General features: G+C 38.2%; 1 protein-coding gene across 22 annotated transcripts in view; it reads left to right on the forward strand.

Moving 5' to 3' along the window:
• Ptprd (protein tyrosine phosphatase receptor type D) overlaps positions 1-27,976 on the forward strand; it is a 481,801-nt gene that overhangs the window by 98,843 nt on the left and 354,982 nt on the right. For all 22 annotated transcript variants that reach the window (XM_038332350.1, XM_038332356.1, XM_038332352.1 and 19 more), the window contains exon 2: positions 21,766-21,931. In XM_038332350.1, the coding sequence (XP_038188278.1) occupies positions 21,847-21,931 (85 nt within the window). In that variant the 5' untranslated portion in view covers positions 21,766-21,846. The remainder of the gene's footprint in view (positions 1-21,765; positions 21,932-27,976) is intronic.

The raw sequence follows: 27,976 nt of genomic DNA on the forward strand, positions 1-27,976 counted from the left end.
AAGGTAGACAACCCTATGTTGTATTAAGCTTGAAATTGAAGTCCTGTGTCGTGCCAGTTTTAAATGTTTCAGAAGGTGGTTTTTCTCGTCTCATTCTCTGAGACAGAAAACGAATGCCTTGCCAGAAGCACATCCTCAAGAATGTTAAATGAGCTTCGTAAGTATTAACTGTTAAGCCAGAAAAGGCTTTTCTGAATGCATTTTCTCACTTGTAATATTGTTGGTGATTCTTTTGTGTTGTTACTTTTTGTGGCATCCTGAAATCTGTATGAATTCAATCAAGAATTGCTCCAGGCTATTTTAGTTTTCTTCAGCAGTATAGTGAGGTTTTGGGTCCCCAGGTCCATAGCCTTTTGTTTTTTTCTTTTTCTTTCTTTTTTTTAATGACATCACATACCATACTAAAGTGTAATTTGCATATTACATGTATTGCTGGCTCCTTTCAACCTGAGCTCCTAGGAAAACCAAGGCTTAACGCCCTGAGGCAGCTGTAATGTGTGATGAATTAGCTCCCACCCTGTGCATCTAGAATGGCTCTAGCATTGTGTCAGCCTTGGGAGAATTAAAAAGTCACACTCAAATCAAACAGGGCAGTAACTATCTCATAGAACTCTGTTTGAGAAAGGTAGAACGAATTTTACCTTGGATTTATTGACAAGGGACTGATATTTCTCTCAAAAACCCTGTTGTGTCATTGATTTGAATGCGCTTTGTTTTCTCACTGATGTTGAGGCTGAGAGGAGGCAGTGGCTGTTTGGTTTCACACAGATGGACTTTGCAGCATGACAATGTCAGCAACTGTGTCTAGAGCCTTCCAGAAATGGATAATGACAAGGTGAGGAGAGCTCCCTTCAGCCTAGGCAGCAGTCCTGGAGGATGACAACTCCAAATTCCATGGGAGGTGCCAGGTGGTCTTCCAAGACACCGATCCTAGAAAGCTCAGAAGGGTGGAATGCCAAATGTGGCAAATGGGATTACAGTTTCATCACAATTGTGGATGTAACTTGAATGTATTTATATTGTGATTTATTATTTTCACTAGCATTCGTGCATTTTTTTTTTTCTGTTGGTGGGTTAGTTTTAGGTAAGAGTTTAGGTAAGAGATGCAAGGTTTTCTGTGAGCTGAAGTTAGGAGTTCCTAACTTCAGTTCTATCCCCAATTTTTCCTGTTGATGGTTTGAGATTTGCTTCCTAGTATGATAAAACTATTGCATATATATGGCAAACTTACTAGTTTCTGCAAATGTTTTTCATGTTTTGATTTCTGATTTTGGCTTTTATACTTGAAATGCCTTCTGTGTTATCAAATCAAGATTCTACATATTTGTCAACATCTTCGTCAATTGTTTTTAGTTTATTAAGAACTTTCCTGACCTTTTAAATTGTATTTTCTACCTCCACATACATACCATTTTTATTATTCCGTCCATGTTTACTGTTGTGACTTGCTAACATTATGTACTTCTATATTCCCAAACAGGAAAATTCATTAGTAGTATTTCCTAGGCTTAATCATTTTTGTTTCTGATACATTAACCTTAAAATATGAGGTCTACAGAGTTGACCTTCAGAGAGTACATGTATATATTCTTTAGAACTACATATAACTCTGCAACCTAGTGTTAAACAAGCTTCTTAAAACTCTTGTTTCTTAGCTAAAATTTGTACTAGGTTTGTTTATTTAGAAATATTGTGTGCTGGTAGGCATGTTCCTTCGTGCATATCTGTAAATCAGAGGACAAGTTTTAGAAGTGTGTGTGTGTATATGTGTGTGCATGTGTACTTGCACACATGTGTGCATGAGAGAGAATTCTAAATGCTATTATTTCCTCTTCCGCAACATTCAACATATTTATTATTAGTTTGCATGTGTTAGCATATAGTTTACTTTCTCTTAGTTTTCATATATTAATTTCATATTATGCCTCTTTGCTGATTGTATATCAGTTCTGAGTATTTTCTTGTGGAGGCTTTTGTGTTTCTTTCCTATAGCATCAGATTATCTATGTCAGGATTCTCTACCTTCACAGTCTGTTTCAATGCCTTTGATTTCCTGTTTTCTTATTGCTTCACTATTATTCCCATCAGTATCGTGAATAAGAATGCTGAGTGTATGTGTCTTTGTTTCTGATTTTATTGGAAATGTTTTGCTACCTCTTTTTTACTTTAATGTTGACTCTAGGTTTGTTGTCTGTTGCTTTGCTTTTATTTTGTTCAGATATGTTTCTTTAGTTCCAAGTATCTTTAGGACTTTTGTCATGAAGGGATGTGGGGTATTGTTAAAAGTTTATTTTTAATTTTTTGATTATCTGATTTTTTTCCCTTGAGTCCATTTATGTAATTTCGTTTTTAAGATTTTTGAATTCTACTATAATTTCTTAGATAATTTTTTTAGATTTCTGATAGTATAATATTGACTTATTAGTAGTAATAAAATTTTCTAAAATTATTTAGGAGTTAATTAGATAGATAGATATTGATAAGCAGTCCTTAAAAACTACTAATTTACCGGGCAGTGGTGGCACATGCCTTTAATCTCAGCACTCAGAAGGCAGAGACAGGCAGGTCTCTATGAGTTAAAGGCCAGTCTGATCTACAAAGTGAGTTCCAGGACAAACTCTAAAATTATACAGAGAAACCCTGTCTTGAAAAACACAAAACAAACAAACAAAACACTACTAATTTTTCTCATTAGATGTTTCAAATTTTGCTTGATAGAGTTGTTTGGTGTATGGATGTGCCCCTGTTTATTCAATCTAGTATTCATAGACATTTTAATGTTTTCTGGTTTGTACCATTAAGATATAATGGCATCTATTACTTTTGGTTATAAACTGAATATCTTAGTTATGGTTTTCTCTTGCTGTAAAGAGATACCATGACCATGGCAACTCCTTTAATGTAAATCATTTAATTGGGGTGGCTCACTTATAGTTTTAGAGATTGAGTCCGTTATCATCATGACAGAAAGCATGGCAGCATGTGGCTAGGCATGGTGCTGGAACTGAGAGTCCTACATCTTGCTGGTAACAGGAAGCCGACTGAATCACTGTATGGCATTTTGAGCAGAGGAACCCTCAAAGCCTGCCCCCACAGTGACAGACCTTCTCCAACTAGCCGTATCCATTCCAACAAAACTACACCTCCTTATAGTACCACTCCCTGTGAGATTATGGGGACCAATAACATTTAAATGATCACATTTAACAATGAAATTATTAGTATGGTAGTATTAGCTTCACTTGCTAACACAGAAGCTCTTCTTCAAAGCTTTGCTAATTTATACTTCTAGCAGCAGGACATGAGTATATGTGTTTTCTACGCCTAGGTAACAGGCAGAACTGTTTGAATTCTGGTTTTAATTATCCTTTTGGTTATGTGCTGACTGTTTTCATTGCTGTACTTTGCGTTTCCCCAGGGACTAATAGTCATGCTCTCAGTGCCCATTAAGATAATGTCTGTTATGAAATGCTTATTCTTTTGTCTCTACTGCCTTCCCCTAAAAGAAACATGGCCTTGCCCTGTCCAGGACAGCAACCGACATATGGTGGGCATATGTCTTGAAAATATTTCTACTCTGTGGATGCCCTTTTTAAAACGATACCTTTGATGAGCAGATATTTTTAACTTTATTGAATTGTAATTTATCAGTTGTTATTATCACTTTGCTTTTTATTCACAAACATTGGCTAGCTTAAGGAGCAATGTATTCTGTATTATTTTTCATAAGATATTATTTATCCTTTGTATTTCTGTATCTTACCCACAGATATGTGGTGTGAAGTAAGGGACCAACATTTATTTTAATTTGTACAGATGCCCATTTGTTCAAGTACCACTGATTCAAAAATTACCCTTTCACTTTACCAAAGGATGCAGTTGAGTGTACATCACTGCCTGATCCATTCGGCCCTATTCTCTGACTTTGTATTATATTGTGCTTCTCCTTAAACCAATACTTCCTCATAATGAATCTTTCAAACTATGGGCATATTACAAACATTTCTTTAAGTCATTTTCACTTTGTTACTAACATCATAATTTATGTTTGTGAATCTTGTTAATTTTTATTTCATCGATTTATTGGTCAGTTATATTTTCTGACACTGTTTTAAGTATTTTTTAAATTTTGAGCTTGTAAGTATTTTTTGACATTGACTTTGTGTTCATTATCTTTCTAAACTTGTTGATTAATTTCAGCTGTGATTGTGTGTCCTCATTTTTTAATAGGTCTTCATCACTAGGTGACTTGATTTGTTCTGGTCCAAGCAGACATATCTAACATAATGATCTATGATACTAGCCTTTGGCACTCCTGCTGTTGAAATGTCATTTTTTTAAAAATCTTGAGTCAAAATGATCCTACTTTTAGATTAGTAACACAACCTGAATGGTGGGAATATTTCCCTGGTCAGAAGCCTCTTGAGGAAAATAGCATTTAAAGTTATGCTAAGCATTTCCTGCCAATGCCATGTGGTGAGATCAATTGAGAGCTCGGATGCATCCATTGCTCCAGCTAGACCGCCAGGACAGAGCAGCGTGAATGTGGTTTTACTCAGTGGCTAAAGATATGTGAGGACAGTTTCACTGTGTCTGAGGTATGAGACAGAAAATATTCAGAGCTAAAATAAATAGCAGAGAGGTCTCAGTGAGTTCCAAGTTACTGGCTTAAATATCTTAAAGCTGGCAGCAGTAATTTTATTAGCTGACTGCTATCAGAAGGCCCAATGAATTAACATGGACCTATCAGGAGCTGTTTGCCTTAGCTGACAAAATAGACCAAAGAAAACACACTGATTTATCTTTGTTTTATTGTGGATTAAGTAAAAAGAACAAAACAAAATAAACACTTGCTGCTCTTAGCGTTTGACATGTAACATTCTAAATCTTAGTAAACACACTATCTGTGTGTTTACCTTCCGAACTCAATGAATTTGTTCTGCTAGCCTGTACTGCAATGGTTGCTCATACTCAGCACATCTTGACCAGATCTTCTGGAGACACTGACTGCTCTGAGATACTGTTGGGCAGCTGATCTTTCTCCCTCAATGTTTCTTTCCCCACAAGTTACCTGGGACTGTCTACATGGGAGTAGTGGTTGGATTCCCTCAGAAAAGCACCTGGAAAGTGTTTTGGGGAGTTTTTGAGCACAGGACTTAGTTCCCTAAGTCACAGTGTTACTTCTGTTTCTTTATCTTCGCAAAGGCTTGTGACAAGACCATCCCAGGGACAGAGTACCTCATTTGGAAAGCACACCCACAATTGTGACAAGACCATCCTAGAGACAGAGGACCTCATTTGGAAAGCAATCTAGTAATTGACTCACAGCTGCACCTCCTTTCTAAATCTTAAAAAAAAAAAAAGTTTTTTCTTTAAGTATTGGAAAAGTCTAGTTTTCTAATTTTCTGAATTCCAGTTTGTTATTGGATATAGGCATCAATGCTGTCATTACAAGGTTTCAAGACATAAAAAAGAAAACAAAATGATTCTTTGATCTATAAAACTGTAGAAACCCAAAGCCATTTTAAGTGTAGAAAGCCTTTCCGGAAGCAGAGATATAAAAGTTTGACCACAGAGGCCTGATCTGCCCACCGCTTCTTTGTACATGAAAGCTTGTTTCTTTCCATTGGCGTTTTTCAGGACACAAATGAGAACTAACATCAGGAACTTTGCTTTTCAAGTAAAAATTCTACAGTGTGTTAAACTTCTCCATGGGAGATTACAGGGAGTGAAAAAAATAAATAAATGTGTGGCCGTGGGAGAAACAGACAAGGCTGATCCACCCCTTGGAAAGCAGCACACAATTTCTGATAGTCTGAAGGGGACTTGGGAAGAGAAGGCAGCTGAACAGCAAATCTGGGAGAAGGTTCCATGGCTTAATAGACTCTACAGTAGACCCTGTGAATGCATCTGAGTATGTGACTTAGAAGCTGAGCAGCCCCTGGCAGGCCAGTGCCTCCATACCTGACCACTGGGAAGACCATCTAAATAATCTAAATGTAAAACAGAGTTTCTCCTGCACACCAAAATGCTTAATAGTGTCTTTATAGGCATTTTGAATGACATCTAGTCTCTCCACTGTAGCCATCACTCCCTTTGTGATCTGGGCTCACTTTGCTTTCCCAGCCTGCTAGGCCATTCTCTACCAAGGGCATCCGACTCTACTACATGACATTGTGTCTGCCTCTGAGCCCTGTCTGGGCAGTATGTCTTTCAGCCAGCAATATTCACCAGTTTTTCTTTCATGTTCAGGTTTATCTGACATTTCTTCGGGGCCCTTTCTGGGTAAATCACCGGTCTAAACTTCTGTTCACAGCTCATATTCTGTTTAATTTTCCTTACATTGATTAACAGATACATCTCTTTTCCTTTTATCTTGTCTTGTCTTACCTTTGGGGGTTGAACTTGGGTTCCTACCATGCTAAGAAAGCTGCTATCACACGCTCCACTCCTTTTTATATTGCTTGTTTGCTCCTGTCTGTGCACAGTACCGTGTTCCAGCATCAGAGACCTCAGTGTCCTGGGAACTGGTGCATGACTCTTGCATCAGTTGATTCCTGCCTTGTATTCAATTTTTTTTTAAAACAAAAGAACAAGAATAGCCATTTTAAAAACAAAACCCAGTTTGTGTGTAGTTTAGTGTTGATGACTTATATGGATAAGAAAAGGACTTTGTTTGAAATCGCAGATAATACAAATGTCTTTTTATCCTGTGCATTACCTCATTTTGACATTGGCTACTGCATAGAGACAGAGCCTTTTCGTTGACATGTTAAACACTTGAATCCAGAAAGGGAATGGTAGACAGAACAGTGCAAATGTTCATTTTTGTCCATGATCATCTGTCTGTCTGTCTATCTATCTATCTATCTATCTATCTATCTATCTATCTATCTAAATCTAGCTGTATGGTGTCTATGGCAGCAGGTTCCACCTACTTATTTTGTGGCTTATAACAATATATAGAGACTTTCTTTATATTTCTAATTTTAAAAACACATTAAATTTAAATTAGAATTAAAAATTTCTAATTGTTAGTATATTAAAAATAAGGTGTCACTTATAATTTCATATCTATTTTTTAATTTAACACATCAATACCAGTTCTCTTTTCCTCCCCTCATACAAATCCCCCCACCTTCCACTTACTTCCCCATCTGCTCCTCAGAGAGGGAATAGCCTCCCGTGGGGAGTTAACAAAGTCTGTCCCATTATTGAATTGAGGCCTTACCAAGACCCTCCCTCCTGTGTCTAGACTGAGCAAGGTATCTCTCCATAGGAAGTGGGCTCCTAAAAGCCAGCTCATGTGCTAGGGATAGATTCTGAACCTACTGCCAATGGCCTCAATAACTGCCCAATCCACCCACTGAAATCAGAGGGTCTAGTCTGGTCCTATGCAGCTGTCAATCTGGAGTTGGTAAGCTCTCTCTAGCTCAGGTCAGGTTTTTCTGTGGGTTTTTTCATCATGTTCTTGTTGAGAAACTGGGTACTAGGGAAATTCCTAAGAATACACAAGGATGACCCCAGATAAAAGCAATAGTGGAGAGGGAGACTGAACTGGCCTTCCCCTGTAATCAGATGGAGGACTACCATAATTGTCATCATAGAACCTTCATGAAGTAACTGTTGGAGGCAGATGCAGAGATCCACAACTAACCACTAGGCCAAGCTCCCAAAGTCCACTTGCTGAGAGGGAGGAGCGATCATATTTCTTATCTATTTTGAACATACTATGTTTGTAAGTGCATTATAGGTATCATTATTATTCTATGGGATGTGTGCACTAAAGTCACAAGTTTTAAAATGCCCAAATCCACTGTAAAGGGTAATCTTGACAGTAGTGAGACTTATAGCTGGAATAAGTGGCTTTTCAGAATTTCAGAGAGATAATATGATTGTCCATTGTGCTAATATCCATGACTGGTAAATATTAGATGAAATATGATCAAAATTGAGTCCGCAGTATAAAAATTATTCAGGCCACAAAAGGAAGGAATGTTACACAGAATTTGGCACTTAAATTTGGGGTTTGATTACACAACAAATGATAAGTATTCCATTCCCACTTCATAACTGCACAGCTATGAGTAGCACCCCTTCTACCACGCTCCCCATATTTGCTTCTGTTTCCTCTCTGCCTTCTCAGCCTGCTGGCCAGTGGAATTGGAACCTTGAATCCCATCATGGAGTTTGATTGAAGTTTCATTGACAGTTCCTTTTCTTTTAGTTATGTGGCTATTCATTTTACAACTGGCTTCTCGAAAGTCTGTTACTGAGAAAGTTACTGCATCTTATTCATTAGCATGCTTCTAATGACTCCTTTTTTGATATCTGTACTGTGTACTTCATTGAAAGATTTTATTGAAGCATAATAAAAGTAACAATATTTTACAAAGCCTTGTTTTTGTGGAGGTCTTGATATGCCTTTTCAAAGAGAGTTTTCTGGAAAATATTTTTATCATTGCTTGTCTGACACATCTTTCTGTGAGAAATGCATAGTGCTTTTATTGCTGTGGGAAATATTAGTGCTTTATTATCGAATCACTTTATAATGCCAACTGCTTTTGAGAAACAGCCATTGTGTGTCTTCACTTTTTCTTTCAATGTGGCCATATTGCCCGCAGCAGCTTTTCACTAAAGTGCATTTGATCGGGCATCTTTCCTCCTGGGTATGCGACCCATGTATTTGTGTGAAATTTGCCTCTTGACCCACCTGTCTTCCTCGTTAGACAGCTTGTATCCCTTCTAAACTCTAAATATAAAACAATACATAAAAAGTACTTGATGGTAATATGTAAAATGGGTGTTCCTTGAGGTACGTGTACATTTTATGTTTTTGGTTATTTTATCTATTTCTGCTTAATTGTTTCTCCTAAGCACATGTTCTAAGCTTTTTCAGTCTAATGTATGCATGTGTGTGATGATGGGCCATTCTTTAACCAGCAAACTCTGATCCATTGGAGGGTCTTCGTTTCTGGAATGACCTTTTACTGGCCAAGTCTTAGTAGGTCTAGGCCCAGGACTTGTGTGCAGATCTATTCAGTAGCTCTTTCTATCTTTCCTCTACGGTCGCTTTCATCCCCTTCTGTGCAACTGCCAGAAGCATGCTTTCTTCTGTTCAGAAGTAGTGCAACCCCATCTAAGCTAGCTGCCTCTATTGGGAGAGAGGCTAGAAGCAGATGCTTTGCTAGGTAAGAAAGCATGTGCTCATAGATTCTGAGACAAGCCAGACGTGCATTTCTGGGTTCCATTACATCCTTTTGGATTACTTATTGCCTGTTAGGGAGGTTGTTAATGAAGATGATGTATCTTTTTTTTTCTTATTTTTACCTCTCTGTGGTGTCACTGAAATGAAGAGATAATAAAGAGCAAAGCAAATGTGGTGTAATAATGAGATAAATGTTCAGGAAAGGGGAAGGCAGCAATTGAGTTTCTGATTAAGAGTTTTCCTCCACATCTTTCTTTAATCACTTCTGTTTGCCTTAGTGGTCATTTACGTGGGATTTACTAGGGATTCCTTTACTACCTGTGTTCTCAGATTCCAGAGAGATTAAACATGCATCAAAACATCACTGGTGAACCAGACATATGAGATTCCAATTTTCCAGCCTGCCCTGGTGGCTGTTCACCATTCCATTTTATATGTAGTCTTTAAAAGAAATTTCTCATTGCAACTGAGTCCTTTCTCCCTGAGAACTGCACAGCTACGTGACGGTGGGGAGGCTTCTCTTCAAGGACGCACATCAGTGCTGTCTGTGCTGAATTCCACTGATCTGCTGTTTTATTTAATGACAGCATTCATGAACCCAGTCCTGCAGGCTGTATTTTCCACGAATCAACTCAATTTTCATTATTCTTGAGGACAATAAGGGAAATTTGGGTGCAGTCGATAATCCTGTGGATAGAACTCCTAAATATGTTTTAATTCACTGTTAAAACCATACTGAAAACACTTTAAATTTGTGGTTTTATAACTGTCCTACAAATAAATCTTGAAATTCCCATTTCTACCATTTATCTTTCCTCATTTTTCACAAGTTGTCCTAGTGTTTCCTAACTTTGTTGACATTTTTGCCTGGGTTGTTCTTTGCTGTAGGATTTTCCTCTCTCTCTCTCTCTCTCTCTCTCTCTCTCTCTCTCTCTCTCTCTCTCTCTCTCTCTCTCTCTCTCTCTCTCTCTCTCTCTCTGTGTGTGTGTGTGTGTGTGTGTATCCTCTTACAAACCATTCACATCACAGCCCTTCATTTATGTTGTCACTGCAATGCATGCTGCCAGATAGTCTCAAGAAAGAAGACAACACCACTCTCATTTGAAAGCCATTGTCCAGAGGTTTGATACAAACTCTAGCTCTAAATACAACAAACAGAAGTAGGATAAATTAGTTTCCTTTGAGTGCTAATAATAAAGTGTTTAAAATGATTGCATGGGTTCAAGGTGGATAGATCAATTGACCAAGTACCTCAATTTAATTCCCAGTGCTGCCTGGTTATAACTCTTTCCCTGTAGAACATGGAGAGACTGATTCCTGGGACTTGCTGGCTTTCGGTGAGCTACAGGTTAATGAGCATCCTGGTTTTGAGAAGACAAGCTGGATGACTCTTGAGGAATGATACTGAAGAAAATGACTCTTCTGATTGACCTATGGGCTGTACGTGCACACATACATGGGCATGTAATCCCAGCATACATGGGCGTTAGTGCCCAACACATATTTGTACATTGACATGAACACACACAAATAAAATGATTGAAGAGGCATGGATATTTTGGTTTATGCCTACAAACCCACAACTTAGGCAGGATAATTTTCAAAGGTTTGAGGACAGTGTAAGTTACAGAGTGGCTTCTAAGCTATTCTGGACTAGAATAAAACCCTGTTTTGGACCACACACACACACACACACACACACACACACACACACACACACACGGGGTTGGAAGGAGAGAGAGACAGAGAGAGAGAGAGAGAGAGAGAGAGAGAGAGAGACCTTTTATTTTATTTAAAATTAATATTAAGGAAAATAAGGAGGTCAGGGCTAAAGTACTCAGTTTTATGGGCTGGGTAAATACACTGCAAGATAAATTTTTTGATAGTTGCTTTTATAGTAAATTGTATATTAGCAAATTTTATTCCAAGTCTTAATTGATAGAAATTTAAAAATTACTCATAGTACATTCTTAAAGTTAGGTCGATGCAAAGAAAAATTGCAGGCACTCAAAAGAAACCTTTTGCATTTTAAGATTATGAAAAAGCTCATTATAATGAGTTACAAATGATGGGTTTTCATTGATTGGATATGAAGAAACATTTTTCATTGATTAGAAATGCACAAAGACATTAAAACAATGCTCTGTGTGCTTTTGTTGGGTGGGAAGCAGCTGACTTGAATTTCTGTGTCTTGTGAAAAAGATGAGTCTCTTACTTCCATACGGAGTGTTTCAAAGGGGGAAACAAAGAGCAGACTGTCCACATCCTGTTTAGTATACTTATATTTGAGCACCTGCACTGTCCCTTTCTCCTAGATTGCTGAACATTAGGTAGGTATGATGGTGCACAGTACTCACTGAAAGAAATGCCCTACTCTAATGAACCCATCCTTATGTGCAGTAATAGGGGAAAGACATCCAGATGGAGAGAGCTTGTTTCTTCCTGTGTCGGTCACTGTCTGCTTCTAATGACACAAAAGACACCGGGCTAAGGTTAGCAATGCCGTTTCTGAATGGGGCTAACATTTCTGTGTGCACACGCTGGGAACTTAGATGATATAAAGCTAAGATTGATAGCTGTTAACTTTCCTCCTTATGTATTAGATTTAAATATAAAAAAATCTTTTAAGTGTGAGTGATTTGGGGCTTTAATTTACTCCTTAGTACTGTCAGAATCCTTTTGAATTTCTTTCTCCAAATAACAATTGCTTATCCACCAGGAATGCAATATTAATATAGAGCATCTGCCCCAAATAAAATGATTGAAGCTCATAAATGCATCTCAATTTTTCTAATTGTTAAAAACACATATTTAAAATGATTTTTAAAAACCTTGGATTTTCCATTTGTTGTATGGTTATGGGAAAGAGTGCAGTTTTAAATTGTCTTTAAGGTTTTTTTCTCCTAAAAAGATTTACTTGAATCAACCAGGTCTGAATATTTTATTTAGATTCATTTATTTATTTTTTTGCCTTTTATTTATTTTTTATTGCTTTTTGACATTTAAGAATAATTAGTATGGAGGCTTCTGGAATGATGTATTTAAGAATATGTTTTCCATGTCCCTCATAGACATTATTTGTGTACAGCAATTACATAAAATCAATTCAGCACATAAATTATTTCTTGTGATGTATGGATATCTTTTTGGCCAGAAGGTTCCATTCCAGTTATTATCCCACGATAGGGTTTTCAGTAGTGAAAAATACTGTAATGTAGGAAGTTTAACTGTAGAAGGAGGCTTTTCTGTCCCTCCTGGCCCAGGAGGTGCTTTTATATTATTCACTCAGAGGCTTATATTACTTATAAATATTTGGCTGATGACTCAGGCTTATTACTAGCTAGCTCTTACATTTAAATTAAACCTAATTTCTTATCTATGCTTTGCTATGTGGTTTGTAGCTTGTTATCTTATTTTTTACATGTCTTGCTTTCTTGGTGACTGGCTGGCATCTCCCAGATTCTGCCTTTCTCCTGTATCTCTGCTTGAATTCCCCACCTTACTATATCCTGCTTTGCCATAGGCCAAGTTAGCTTTATTTATCAACCAGTGAGAGCAACACATATTTCCAGTGTACAGAAAGACATCCCATAGCATCTGAAAATATGTATTTGTGGGATATTGAGCTGCATTTTGATAGATTGGCACAGTGTTTAATAATCAATTTAGAAGAGTTAGCATTTCTACCTACTTAGTGTCTTGCATTTCCTTATGCTGGCAATAGTCCACCTGGTCCTATATGGGGTGACATGAACAAGAAATGGTACTATTCTATAGAACTAGGGCTTATTCTGCCTCTGTAACTCTTTTTTGTGCTTATGTAAGCAGCCTTTCTCTATCCCAATCAAGTGGCAGTTGTCTTTCTGTTCTTGGCTTATTTATTCTGTTGTTGCATTTAACATGATAACCTTTGGCCTCATCCATGTTGCCATGGATGAGAGAATAAGGGGATTTTTATTATCTTTATAATAACATTTCACTTTAAATAATGTTCCAATCTGTTTATATACTATATTTTACAAAAATCTCTCCATCAGTGGGCATTTCTAACTGATTGTTTATATTGGTTTTCTACACTGCTGCAATAAATGTGGGTGTGCGGATATCTCCTATATACTGCTGCCCTTCCTTGAAATATACACTCACTGTCTATGCCTGGATCATGTGGTAGTTCTATCAGCCTATCTTTTGATTTTTTTTTAATTTAATAAAATGTGGGGTTTATTCACAGGCATATTTTTGATTCCCTATTTCTACTACCATAGTTACTATGTCCTAGCATAATATTTCAGACATATTTAAAACCAAACAAAGCATGGATTTTTATCTTTAACATCCCAGGAGGTAGTTTAAAGGACATGTTCTCTGCAGTGGGACCTGGGTAAAATTTTTGAAACTAGGGCAGATACATTTTTTTAATTTAATTTTTATTTAAAATGCAGCTAGATGGCAACTGTTACAGAAATAAAGCAAGCTGGACAGTTTCACCAGGTGTTTAAATAAGATTTTAAGGAGACTTCCTCCAGTGTGCAGGATCTTACGCAGTCTCCTCAGCAACCATCAAGAAGCAGTTCTTCACATAAGTGATGCTCTTGGCCTCCTCTCTGGGAAGGGACCTGCCTTTTTCATTACTCGCTTCATTTTTTCCTTTAATGTCTTCTATAGAACAGCACTTTGTGTTTTAAAAGATTTCCTTGCCCTTTGAAAGAATCTTGAAAAGCCAGCCTACAGTTCACAACCTAGAGAACCTATACAACAAAGAGGACACTAAGAAATGGATCTACATAGGAAAAAGGAAAAGACAAGATCTCCTGAGTAAATTGGGAGTATAGGGGCTATGAGAAAGGGAAGAAGGGGAGAGGGACGGGATGTACGTGAGTGGAGAAAAATGTATAGCACACTAAAAACAATAAAAAAGAACAACAAAGCTAAAAAAAAGGAAAAGAAAAGAAAGAATCTTGAGATTTTGATCTTGGTGAGGGTGACGGATTCTTTTCTGTTTTGCTTTTTTGTGCAGTTTTATCTGGAATATCTTCTATAAATATAGTCACTGGAGCTGTCTCATAGTTTTCTGACTCATCAGAATCATCATCATCTTTCTCACTCATCATCAGCATCTTCATATTGTAATCATCTTCATTATCATCATCAGTTTTGCTTATTGCTATGAACCCTTGTTCCCACTTTCAGGGCAGATGACTTTCCAGGTATAGTTAAGAGTTTTATGTATTCTTCTTTTTGATCTTTTAATAGCTTATCTTCCTCTATAACTTCTAGGTGCTGTCCAGTAAAACGTGTAATCCTTAAACCATGTTTCAACCTTATGACCCGAGGTGATGTTGTTTCAAATCCCCAGGGGAAACCATTGGCTGTGCAGACATTTCCAAGGTTGTCCATAGTTTCTAGCCTCTACCTCAGTGACATCCATTTCATCTTTTGCCTAATTGACCATTTTGATGATAATAGGTGTAATAGTTGCTCTTCATTATGTTGTCCTCCTTAAAGTAATCAATCTCTGCTTTGATTTTAGTTTATAACATAAAAGATAGTTCTGATACCTTGTTATTGAACACAGAATCTTCTGTGGGATGTTTGCACACATTTCAGTAAGAGAGAAGCCAGATTGAGTTTACTGTTGATTCATGATACTCCTCTTGTTAAACTTTTGTTAGTGTTGTGATGTCTTTGGAGAAATACCTCTTCAGATAATTTCTCATTTGCATTAGCCAGGGGTTCTCTCAAGGAATAGATCTAATACAATGAGGAAATTAATTGTGTGTGTGTGTGTGTGTGTGTTTTATTAGAGTGGCTTAAAAACTGTGATCCCACTAGAGAGGACAATTGCAACACCAGTAATTGTTCATTCCATGAAACTGGATGTCTCTGTTGTCTCAATATGGTGCTGGAAACTGGAAGATTCATAGAAAGCTGCTTGTCTTAAGTCTGTGTTGAAATCCCAAAGGAGTAGGTTCTAATGCCAGTAAAAGAATCCTCGGCATCAGGATAGATGAGCTTTCCAGTGAGAGCAAAGGCGAGCAGGTCAAACTACCTGTGTCTTATGCAGGCTGCCACCAGAAGATGTGACCCAGATTTAGGGTGGGTGTCCACTCCTCAAATGACCCAATAAAGAAAATCCGTTAGAGGTTTTCCCACCTCCTTGTCTTTTAATTGATTCCAGATGTAGTCAAGTTGATAATCAAGATTAGTTATCACAGCAGTTTTTCCATTTATTGAAAAGCTTTTTTTCCTCTCACATTATATATCCTGACTATAGTTTCCACTCCCTCCACTCCTCCCAGTCCCTTCCCACCAACTTTCACATCGGAATCTAATCCAATTCTATCTCTCCTTAGAAAGCAGGCTTCTAAGGTATAATAATAAAACATAATAATATAGAATAAGAACTAATACATTGAAATAGGGCAAAAATGAAAACACAGAAGGAAAAGAGTCCAATAAAAGACACATGAAACAGAGACCCATTTTTTCATATACCCAGGAATCCTATAAAAATGCTAAACTGGAAGCCATAATATATATGCAAAGAACCTGTCAGATAAAAAGAGAGAGAGAGAGAGTGTGTGTGTGTGTGTGTGTATATATATATATATATACACGCACATATATATATTCATATATATGCAAATTAAAACAAAAAATAAGAGAAATTTAAAAAAATTGTAACATGACATAATAAGACAAGAAGCCTCTGATAATGCTGTTGAGTTCATTTTCTATTGCTCAATTGGAGATTGCATCTGGATTAAGGGTGGGGCATGTGTTGGCTTTGCCTTTTAACCCTAGGATGCCAGCAGTGCAGACCTGTGCAGACCCTGTGCATCCTGCCTCAGTCTCTGTCAGCTCATATGCGTGTTGAACCTATTGATTTAGCTAGAAGGCTTGTTTCCATGATGTTTGCCTTCATCCTATCTGGCTCTATACTCATCTGCTTTCTCTTCCACGGGGTTCTTTGAGCCTCGAGGGGTGGAATTTGGTGGAGACAGACATCCTGTTTAGGGTTAAGGGTTCCAAGGTTTTTCATTGTATGCACAATGTCTGTCTGTGGGTCTCTGTATTTGCTCCCATCTGCTGCAGGAAGAAGCTTCTATGATGATGGCTGAGTAAGACACTCATCCATGAGTATAGTAGAATATCAATTAAGAGTAATTTTATTGCTCTGTTTTTTCTTTTGTTTTTGGATAGTAGTATTTGGCTTTACCTTAAGTTGTTGGGTCATCTAGTCTCAGATTCTCCATCAATCAAACAGTGTTAAGTACAAATTTCATCTTGTAGAGTGGGCCTGGAATCAAATCAGATGTTGCCTAGTTACTCCATAATCCATGTGCCACCATAGCCCCAGCATATCTAGCAGACAGGGCACCCGTGTAGATCAAGTTTTAAAAATTGAGCTATATTTTTCTTAGTGTTGAGTTGCTTGACTTTCTTCAATCTGTAAAGTGTTAACCTGTGGAATTTGGAGCCTCATCTAAACACTCCTTGACCCTGACAGTGCTCTGTTCCTGCTTATGGTTTCTTCTAGTGCTTTCAAAATTTTTGGTCTATCTTTGTCTTTCATGGATTGTGAGATTTTACACACACACACACACACACACACACACACACACACAAGGGTGGAAGCTTTGATATATGATTTATATAGCTAGAAACAGGAATGTTGTTCAATTTTTTTGCATATTGCAGAACTTTCATACAATGTTTTCTTTCATCAACAATGGATAGAAATAGTTTGGTGGAAGTGAATCTCTCTCTCTCTCTCTCTCTCTCTCTCTCTCTCTCTCTGTGTGTGTGTGTGTGTGTGTGCATTTACATGGGATTTAAATTGGAAATGCATAGTTTAAGTTGATTCCCATACCACTGTAACTTTAGCTGGATCCCAAGGATAACAAGGACTCAGATATTGTACCATGTTATGTCAGAAAAGACTGAAAACAGTTCTCTGTGCATGCGTTGTACTCCTCACTGAATGTGCTGTTCTCTGGGATAGCCACATACACATGAGAGGCTATTTAATTAAGTGTAAATAAAACCTGGTCTAATTGCCATTCTTCAGTCTGTATTACATCGCAGTAACATTCCCATGATGCAGGAAGTTGGACAGTGCTAGAAGTGTTTATGATTTATCAAGATAAAGTGTTAAGGGGCTGTCTTCTTAGAAAATCAATTCCAGTAAGGGAAACACTGAAAGTCCAAGCTTTGAGTCTTTTCCTTTCTCTTTCCTGTGCTGTATGTTGAAGATATAGTGAATCTGGTGAGTGCCCAGGGAAGCCTCTGTTGGCCTTGCTGTAGATACTCCACATCTGCCTTCTGCCGGAATGGCCATGTGTTCTCTTTTACAAATGGAATCTTTCTCGTATCATGCCCTTTGTACAAATGGCTCGTTTTCTTAAATAATTGGAAGCCAGTTCCGGTTGATTTATAGAGGCCCAGTTAAGGAGGTTGATGAGAGCTGTCACAGTGTGTGAGGACTCTCCTTGCAACTGACTGGATTTCTGTAGGCATGTCTGCCAAGATTAAATATGAGGATATTACTGCTTCTGCTGTGTAGGCTTACGGGAATGGGTTTGCTATGAGACAGACAGAGGAGACGTAAACAGCGATACCTAGTTTTCTCATGGTAATAATCGTGACTTTAAAGTCCTTGTGGGGATTTTTCATACTTGATGGTTAATTCTTTTCTGTTCTTACCCTGTTTTAGTGTAATGGTTTCATTCTTTTGTTTTCGGCTTCCCATTACTGTAACAAATACCCAGGATAAAATCAGCTTGAAGGATAGAGAGGCTTATTTTGGCTCATGGATTTTCAGAGTTGTTAGACCAAAAATGATTGGCCCTGATGCTTTGGGAATGTGGTGGCTTAGTCTATCAAGGTAAAAGTACATGACAGAGGCCACCATTTTTATGACTGAGACACCAAAAGCAGAAGAGGAATTTTTGGCCCCTTAGTAACCATGGTAAAGACTGATGCCTATGACCAGAAAAACTCCCATAGGCCCTATCTCTTATGGTTGTACTCATTCTCATTAGGACAATGGACTGGGGACTAAGATATTAACACATGTTCCCTGGAACACACATTTTCAGGCCATGTGGTTTAAGTTTTATTAATTGTTCTGTAGAGTGATTAGTATAATTTAAAACTATTTGAGTTATGAAGCTAGCAATTTTTAAATGATGGACTTCAGTTTATTTCAATTACCCTTCTTTGTTCCAGCAACATCCTTGTATATTTGGCTGATGTCACATCATTGATTTGAGCCCATTCTTGGGTATGTCCTAGGACTTATTGAACACTTCCGTCCTTCCTAGCATGGCAAGATGATCCAGAATGATGTTCTATATTTACTAAACTAAGTTGAAAGCCAGTCATTCCTACCATATTTTAAAAGAAAAGCTTAATTTTACCCTTTCTCCCATTTTACCCAATCTACATAAATGCACATTAGCACAATGGAAACCTGGGAAAAGGTCAGTGTTCACTTAGGTGAAATACTAATGTATTTCTTGTAGAAAGTGACCCTCAGTTAAAGTGTTGGGTTCAACTCCTGTGAATCCCAAGCACCATTCTATCTGTCCTATCTTGTATGTTCCCTGTCACACATGTGCATGCTTTCATGTCATGGTGATTTTAAATCTTCCATAAAAAACCTTTGTGGTATTGGAAGTAAACAGCAGAGTTTAAAATTATATTTGAAACTAATAATTAGATGTGTTTTATTTGTATTTCTCTGTTGATGAGGGGCGCATGAGGTGAAAAGCAGGTTGGTCTTCTTTGGTTTCCTGAAGCACTGCTCAGCTCATGCCTCTCCCTCTTTTTTTCCTCTTTGTCGCATGCCCAGCCTGTTTTACAATGGCTAAAGGCAAATTCCAGTGATGTTCATTCACGGTCATTCTTTTTGTATTAAATATCTCCTTTAAACTTCACTTTCCTTTTCTGTACTGCAATATCAATTTCATCATACCAATAGTATCCAGCATTTCCTTTTGGCAGTGTTTACAGAATGAATCACTGGAATGTGTATTTTTCCCCTCTCACTTCTGATCACTTCCTTGACGTCTTGTCCAAGAGCGTAGCCTATTTAAGTGTAAATGTGTCTTTTCACGTTAGCATTCATTTTTTTAGAGAGCGAAATCCTGCCACTGACCCAAATGAGAGGGAACATTTGCAGGCTTATTTGGAAAAATTGGGTCTTAAGACACTTTAGCTGAGCGCATGGAAAAGGCAAGTCACCCTTCCCTGAGCAACCTTCTGTGGATTTCCGTCTCTGTGCTGGCTCTGAGTCGTTATGTAGCAGTTGGCTCTGATATGCTTGCACAGACACAAATTGAATCCGACAGGACTGATGTCTCCTGGACTTCGCTGCCATCTGAAACGCTGGCGTGAGAGAGAGGCAGTGGCAGGGAGAGGAGAGGTGGCGGGGAGAGCTGATTCCTACAGTTCTTGTCCTATGGAGCTTTGCGATTCCTAGCAGCAGATAGCTGCGAAGTGCTTGATAAGCATTTTTCCAGATGAGATTGATAACCAATCACTGTTCTGGAACAGCTGGCTAGCTTTCAGATCCGAGATGTGTTTCAGTGTTCAGCCTACTTCCTCGTGCCTCTCACAAATCTGTGTAAAAACAAACAAACAAAAGATGGGGCTGGAGAGTAGAAAGCTAATTAGAGTGGCTCTTCTCTTCCTTTTCGCTGTATCTTTCCTGCATCCAAATTATTGTTGTCCATAGGACAATGAAAACCTAATTTTTTAAAAGAAGGATGCTTTTTTTAAAATTTTCAAATTCAGTTCCAGAAAAGCCAAAGTGTATATAGTAGCTGCATTACCCTTTGAAAATCCAGTTACTTTGGGGTGTGAGGTTGGTTCTGGGTATCTCTACTATATCCTGTCAAGAAGTTCATGTGTGTCAGACATTGAGAGATGGGAAAATAAAGGTGTACCAGTTCATTTTGAATCCCAATGCTCTCAAATCCTCATCACAGCCAACAGAGGAGACTGTGGTCTGCAGACAGCCTCTTCATTTCCTTTTTAATTAAGAGGCTACTCTCTGTGAAAGACTCTGCTGGATTTATTGAAGGTTCTATAAGCACAATTATACATCACTTGGCGAGTCACACTCCAGAATATTTCTTAGAGCCTGTGTGTGATCAGCTCACTTCCCTCCCAGCACTGCTAGGACAATCAACTTGTTTTGTGTACAGGGAATGGGCTTTAATAATACTTTACATGTTTTTGTATTCGTATGGGTGTGTGTGTGTGTGTGTGTGTGTGTGTGTGTGTTTGTACATGCTCATGCACAACTGTATGCACATGCCATTGACATATGTGTTAAGGTCAGAGGACAACTTCTGAGAGTTGTTTTTTTCTTTCTACTGTGGGTTTTGGGTAGTGAACTCAGGTTATCAGTCTTGTGCAGCAAGCACTTGTACTTCTCTGAGCCATCTTGTCAGACCAACCATTTGAGTTTTATATTACTTCTCACCTGGAACTCTTTTCTGAGGACTTTAATGGCATTTTGTGTTGTCCCTGCTACAGCTGTCAGTGAATTTTCCCAAAGCCTAGTTCTATATTGTTTCTCTGCTCACAAAGAGAAGAGAGCTTGTTTCTGTGCTGGCTGAGTAAAGATCACACTATATGTAAGGACATCCAAGGCTCTCGTTATGTTCTCTTTTGTGCCATCTTCTGTTCTCCTAAGAGTTACCTCATTCTAACTCCACAGCTCTCACAATATAATACCGAACCAGAAATGTGTTAACATTTCCAGGGATGAGTTAGAACCCTCCCAGAGAACTTCAGAAGTGTAAACTGTTGTGGTGAATAGTTCTCTGCATACGCCATCTCCACTTCCAGACACCAGCATCTTACATTGTTTAAAACTTTGCATGGAGTTCAGAGAATATATATTCCCCATTCTGCTAAAATCCTGCTTATACATGCTGAAGGCTTCCTTTAAAGCCCCGTTTTCCTGAGGCTGGAGATGGCCAACAAGTAAGATCATTGGCTGCTTCCAGTGAACCAGGGATCAATTCCCAGCACCCACATGGCAGCTCGCTACCATTTGTCTGGTCCCAGGGAATCCGACACCTTCTTGGCCTCCTTGGGTACCAGGCAAGCATATGGTAAACATACACATGTTACACAGACATACCTGCAGCAAAACATCCAAAGACTCCTTCTTTTATTGTCATTAATAGTTGAAAAGAATTCTATTAGGCATTCCTTAAGGCTCTGGGTGCCTTTTTCCATTGATGCAATCATGCAGAGTTTAGCCTGAAGTAACTATGACTCCATAAAGTACTCAAAAATGGCATAATGGCAGAAGGAAAAACTTCTCGGTGGTTGCTTATAGGTGGCCTGGTAGCGAGAATGCTAGAGAATCCTGTGTTTTACCAAGTAATTTCCCAATACAAGGACATGACAGCTCCAGTGTTTATTGTGTATTTACAATAGGGCATGTCTCTCTAGGTTGTGATAGGTCAGGGGGAAAGAGTGAGAAATCTAAATGTCTTTGTGTTTTCTTTTTTTCTTGTCTCCTCCCTCCACAGGCTCTGAAAGGTTTCCAGTTGAAGTTTCTGAGCAGACCAGTCGCTGCAGCTCCCTAGGCTGAGTTTCCAAGCTGCTGGTGCATGCCATTGACAAGCTGCAGGATGGTGCCCGTGGCCAAGCCGCCGCTGCTGCTTATCGCCTTCTTCTTCTGCGCCTGTGCTGAGAGTAAGCCGTCCTGCCCTTCTCTAGGGAGCTGTGGCCATAATGAGTGGTTTTGTTTGCAGTTGGCAGCAGGCTCAGCCTCCGAATATATTTCCTTTGGAAGTATATCCTGAGACACTGTGGGATCCTCCTTGGCTTCCTGCCAGCCTTTGGAAGAGATTATTGATGTGATTTTCCCACTACCTCCTCTTCTGTTTAATGCCTCTTTGCTTATGTGTCTAACTGTTCCTACCATTTATGTCCATTTTTATATGCCTTTTCATACTTCTTACCAGCCTGGTGACAAAGATAATACGAGACCAGCAATATCACTTCAACTGTGGCTGACCAGTTGGTAGTGTCAATAACATAGTCGAGACTCAGTAGAAATTTCTTTAGTTGTATGGATATTTCTATGTTTAGAAAAATGCGCAATGTCACATTGAGCCCAATTAAACTTGCAAGCCCCTTGTAGCTGTCACAGCAGCTGTTCTGATGTACTGTTTCCGACAGCTGTCGTGGAGTACAATATTCAAACAAATCAAGCAGAACTGACAACTTTGTGGCTGGGTGGAGGGTCTGGAAGTGGGGAAAGGATTCGGTGGAATGCAGACACTAATTTTTGGGTTTCTGGACACGATTTATGAAACTGGAATTGTGGTCAATTAGCTTGCCAACTAATGAGATGATCTTATCTCCTTTGTAGCTAGCAACCATTAGTTCTCCACTGTTCCCATCTGCTTCTTTCCTCATCTGTCCCATGGCTTTGGGGAGACAATAGTGCCCATTCCTGGCTCTTATCCACTGGCATGAATATTTACTCAGGAATGGTGTATTTCATATGTTATTTGGTTATTCTCTTGGGGAATCACCTTGTGTGATTAACATGTACAACATCTGCAGTCATTAACTTTTCCCTCCACTGGCTGTCCCAGGGAGATTAAACTTGATTCATGTTAAGGACATCTCAAAGACAATGATCCTATGTTATCTTGGCCCTTTCTTATTAATTGCATCTTGACAAGAATTCCCTCACTAGCAGCCAAGTGCTTCATTTAAATAGGGCTCTATTTTCGAAAGGACTCTTTCAGGGAGGAAAAAATGATGTTATTAATTAAGTGCATATGGAACATGCATGTTTTAAGCACGACATTCTGTGGTTAATTTTATATATATATATAGTCTACTAATTAGCACTTGGGAGTATTGGTTTAAGGTGAAGCCAAGGAATTTCTAATATCATGCCAGGAAATAATTAATTGGAGAAAGATCCAAATGTAAGGTATTGTTAGTTTAAAAGCATTTGTGTCAAAACTTATTTTAAAATCTAAATTTACTTTATTAGAAAACAATTGAATGTACAACTTTGTGGATTCTGTTTTGGCCAAAGTTCAGAAGTAAGTTGTTTCACCATTGTTCATTTTTGGCAAAAGCGTATCAAGACCCCAGGAACCCATTTAAATGTCAGATCACAGCTGTATGTTTTTCTGGAACTTTCTAGATATGTATTTTATATCTGAGGAGTCATCCTTGCAGCAAGTAAAACTCCCATTCTTTGGAGAAGTTATGATTTTGTTTAATGCTGTAGTGGAAATTGGCAGACAGATGTCAAGTTTGGCAACAAGTGCTTCTGAAATTATGCTTTTCTATGCCCCACTTCTTCACTTCTCACTCCTGCCTCTCCTACTTTCTGTTTCTCATTCCTATTCTCCATCACAGATTCTATATGCTGTCTTATTTGACCTTCTATTGCAGGGATAGAATACTGACCCAAAGCAACTTGGAGAAAAAAGGGTTTATCTCATCTCACAAGGTCAGTCCATCACTGAGGAAAGTCAGTGCAGGAAGTCAAGGCAAGAAACTGGGGGCAGGAACTGAAGCAAAGGACATAGAAAAAGGCTGAGTACAAACTTGCTTTCTAAAGCTTACTTGGTTTGCTTTTTTAAACACCCCAAGACCACCTTTCTAGGAGTGGCACCACCCACAGTAGGCTGGGCATTCTCATACCAACCATTAATCAAGAAAATGCCTCACAGACTTTTCTGTAGGCCAGTCTGATGGAGGTATTTTCTCAACTGAGGTTCCTTAGTCCCAGATTATAGATGGAAATTTCTGTTCTACCTCATCCTGCAGATGTTCAGTCCCAACAAAACACACAGAGACTTATATTATTTATAAGCTGGTTGGCCTATTAGCTCATGCTTATTATTAACCAGCTCTTATATCTTAAATTAACTCCTTTCTATTAATCTGTATATAGTTACGAGGCTGTGGCTTACTGGTAAGTTTCTGGTGTCTTTTTTCTTCAGTAACTACATGGCATCTTTCTGACTCTGCCTTCTTTGCTCCTCTATCTCTGCTTTGATTTCCTACTTTGCTATATTCTGCCTTGCCATAGGCCAAAGCAGCTTCTTTACTAACAAATGGTAATAAAATATATTCATATCATACAGAGGGGGAATTCCACATCACCATTTAACTCTAGCTTACCAAATGAAAGGAAAAACAAAAATTATATCTAGATTGTACCTTAGTATATTATGCCATTCCATTTTTTTAAAAAAATACTTTAAAGATTTGAAACCATGAAACACTCAAGGAATAATGGGTTTCATAGTCATGTAAAGATAATATTTTCAGGCTCTCATTATCTAGGTTGTGGCTTTGTTTCCTTATTTTTCATTAGAACATAATAATATACTCTTTAACATTTTCACTGTTTCGTGTTGATCTAAGATACTGAGTTATGGTTCAAAATTTAATAGTGACTTGTCAGAGATATTTGAGAAAGCTGCAAACGTTATTTTTTCTTTTGTAGAGAAAGATGGTTTATAGATAGGGAATGAGAAGAAGGCACTGATAGTTAACCATGCTTATTTACTTCCCTTTTAAATAATTGTCTCCAAAGAGGCTGGATTCTTTATTATAACTAAGAGTTATGGGTGGTATTACATTAAGTAGAAGAACTCTTAGAATTTTAGTTCAAATGTAGGTGGAAAATTGTTATAATTTCCTTTAGAAAATTATAGTTTGTCATTGCCAATTTAAAGTGCATCAGTGGTCCACACAATTTCTATAAAAGACTAGATGTGTGTGTGTGTGTGTGTGTGTGTGTGTGTGTGTGTGTGTGTATGTGATTGATTTTACTGTTTTTTTTCTCTATGTCTTAAGTGCTCCAGGTGATTCTACTAGCTATTTTTCAGTGTGTTTATATGAGAAAACTGTGGTCCAAGAGTTAACTGTGACTTTTGCTGGAGTGTGGTGAGTAGCTCTTGCTAATGCTGGGTCAGCAGCTTTTCTCCTTAGAGCCAGCCCACACACATGCAAATTAGAGATAAATTTAGACTTTATCATTTTAATTCCAGTGCAAATCTCTTCTTTTTTGTCTGAAATATATCTTCTATTTGATATTTACTAGTATTTTTTCCTTTTTTTTCTCTTTTTATATCATGTATAGATAGGCCAAGAACCAGCTCTTGAAATCGTTTGGTTATACTGGTTTTATCTTACATTTTGGCTACATAACTCTTTACCAGGTCTCAGTTTTTTACCAGGCTTCTGATAGAAACATAAACCATTATAATTTAAGTCCTCAGTTAGTTTAGTTTATCTATTCTCGGTTGTTTTTTTGTCAGGTCTTTGTCATAAATGGTGATTCTTCCCTTGTTTTCTTTCCTCACATAAATACCTTGCTGAAGCCACCACAAGTGCAGTACTTCTCTCTTGGATAAAAGCACCAGACTTCCTGCTCTCTGACAAAATGTTCTATGTCCTATGGAACTTAAAAAAATAAAATAGCTTTTTATATCAGTGGACGGATTGTTCTATAGCCTATGGAATTAAAAAAAGATAACCCTTTTTGTATCAGTAGATGAGTCGGCATGTGTGTTGGAATGTCACTAGAGTTTGATTTTGAATTCTGGCTATCACTTCACTAAATAATACTCCTTATTTTAGCCTTAGTTTTTTTTTTTGATGAAAATAGCAGATGCTTGTAAAAGAAGAATAGAATTCCTAGTACTTGAGTTTTGTGAGATTCAGTTGAATGAAGTAAAACACAGGTCAGCTGATGACATGGTATAGGTGCTTGAGAAATGGTTGTGATACCTTCAACAGCCATATTTACCAACCACTTACCTTAGGTCCTTTGCTGAAACTCTTCATTTGATCTGGAGGCTATAAACTTTGGGTGACAGAGAAGTCAGGGCTTCGTGCTGTGTATTAATTTGATAGTCTGCTTCTCTGTGTAAGTCCTAGACACAGAAGATCCTTATCAATTTGTCTTAGGAATTAAACTGGAGATCTGAAGAAGAAACATGGAACTTGTCTGCTTTAGGATGCCTTTCTGAAGAAGCTCATCTATAGAGATACCAATGTAAAAGTCATGCAACTTGGGTAAAATGGCTATCTGAAGACATTCCATCTGTCTGTTCTGTTGTTCGTGGTAATGTAGTTTCTTGAGCTACTTAGAAGAGGGCATTGGAGACATTTACTGTAAGCAGGCACAGAAACACATGGCCAGTGGTCCTAGAAGAAGGTCGGCATGAACATGCAGAGGAAAAGAGTAAGTGGTCATTAATATAATCAGAAGTGCTTCCAAACACCAACAAGACACCATGTAAGCAAAGAGGCACAAACTAGGGTAATGGAGTAGCAGATGAATCTTTTTGCATTTTCTTGACCTAGTGAGACCCCTTCCCATTGACGTTAGCAGTGAAGTCGATACCTTTCCAGTTATTCAACTCTCCCTTTTCCAGGTGGCAGTTTCATTTTGCACAAGGAACATTAATTTCTCATTGAAAAAATCTTTTTACTTTTGATTATGAGTATTCTCTCTTCCAATCTCCAAAAATTATTTAAACATCCTTTAGAAGGTAGTTGCTTCTATTGATGTAAATATTCCAAAGTTCAATTGAGCTGATGATGTAGGGACTCTAGGTCTGAAGAATACCCTTGGTTGTATATTCAGATTGGGTGGATTAGAGAAGGGTCAATTCTTAAAATATTAAATGCAAAAAAACGAAGGTTTTTGTTTCTTCCCGTTGTTGGGCTAAGGTCCTATCTGTCAGTGCAACCTGCAAGTAGAGTAGGTTGGCTTCCAGGTAGGGTAGGATGAGAAAGCTGTGCAGGATGTCTGCTTTCCTCTTTCTCTCAATTGACAGAGGCCTGTTGATCTAGAAATGCTGTTTCTTCTTGTTCCTTCCTCCCTTTATTTGAAGTGGCCGCATTAGCAACAACTAGCTGTCTGAAGCAAGGCAAACAACCCAGCTGTTTCATTGGTACTTGCTTCTCCTGTGGTATTTCTGCAACTCTCAACAGAGCTGCAGACACCTAGTAAGGTTAAGATTGTGTCACAAGGCAAACATGTGTGTATGCTTCAGAGCACTTGATTGAGCACACAGGACTTTGCTTTAAAAAAAGAAACAACCAAGTTTAACTTCCCCTTATCTCTGATCGTTCTCTGTGTTGAGGCCCCAAGTGTGAATGATATAGCAATGTCTAAGACTTTTTGAGTGTTTTATTTGTAATAGGCTCTTGGCATGTGATTATGGGTGTTTATGGTTTCCTAATGTTTTTCCTTTTTTTTAGTTTTGGTTCCTTTAATTTTCCTCATTCAACTACTATGTGCCTGATGTACCTGACCCATTTCAAATAATGGCTTCTCAGGCAGCTGTGTCTCCTCCTTCCAATGCATATGCGCTTCTGTTGCTTAAAAAATTTCAATCCATAATTCATCTTCATTTTTATTAGTTAAATGTGTGTGTGTGTGTGTGTGTGTGTGTGAGAGAGAGAGAGAGAGAGAGAGAGAGAGAGAGAGACAGCAGGGATTGGTACTGCTTCTCTGTATGTGTACTATATGTGAGCAGATACCAGAGGAGGTTTTGGATCCTCAGGAACTCAAGTTATAGGGTGTTGCAAAGTGCCTGATATTGGTGCTCGGAATTCAATCCAGGTCTTCTACAAGAATAATAAGTGTCCTTCACCTTTGAGACATCTGTCCAACTCCCAGAATTATCTTTAAATGAACATTTGTGAAAAAAAAAAAGACTAGGGATTAAGGTAAATGCT

The sequence above is a fragment of the Arvicola amphibius genome, chromosome 6 (genome assembly GCF_903992535.2).
Source record: "Arvicola amphibius chromosome 6, mArvAmp1.2, whole genome shotgun sequence".
NCBI lineage: Eukaryota > Metazoa > Chordata > Mammalia > Rodentia > Cricetidae > Arvicola > Arvicola amphibius.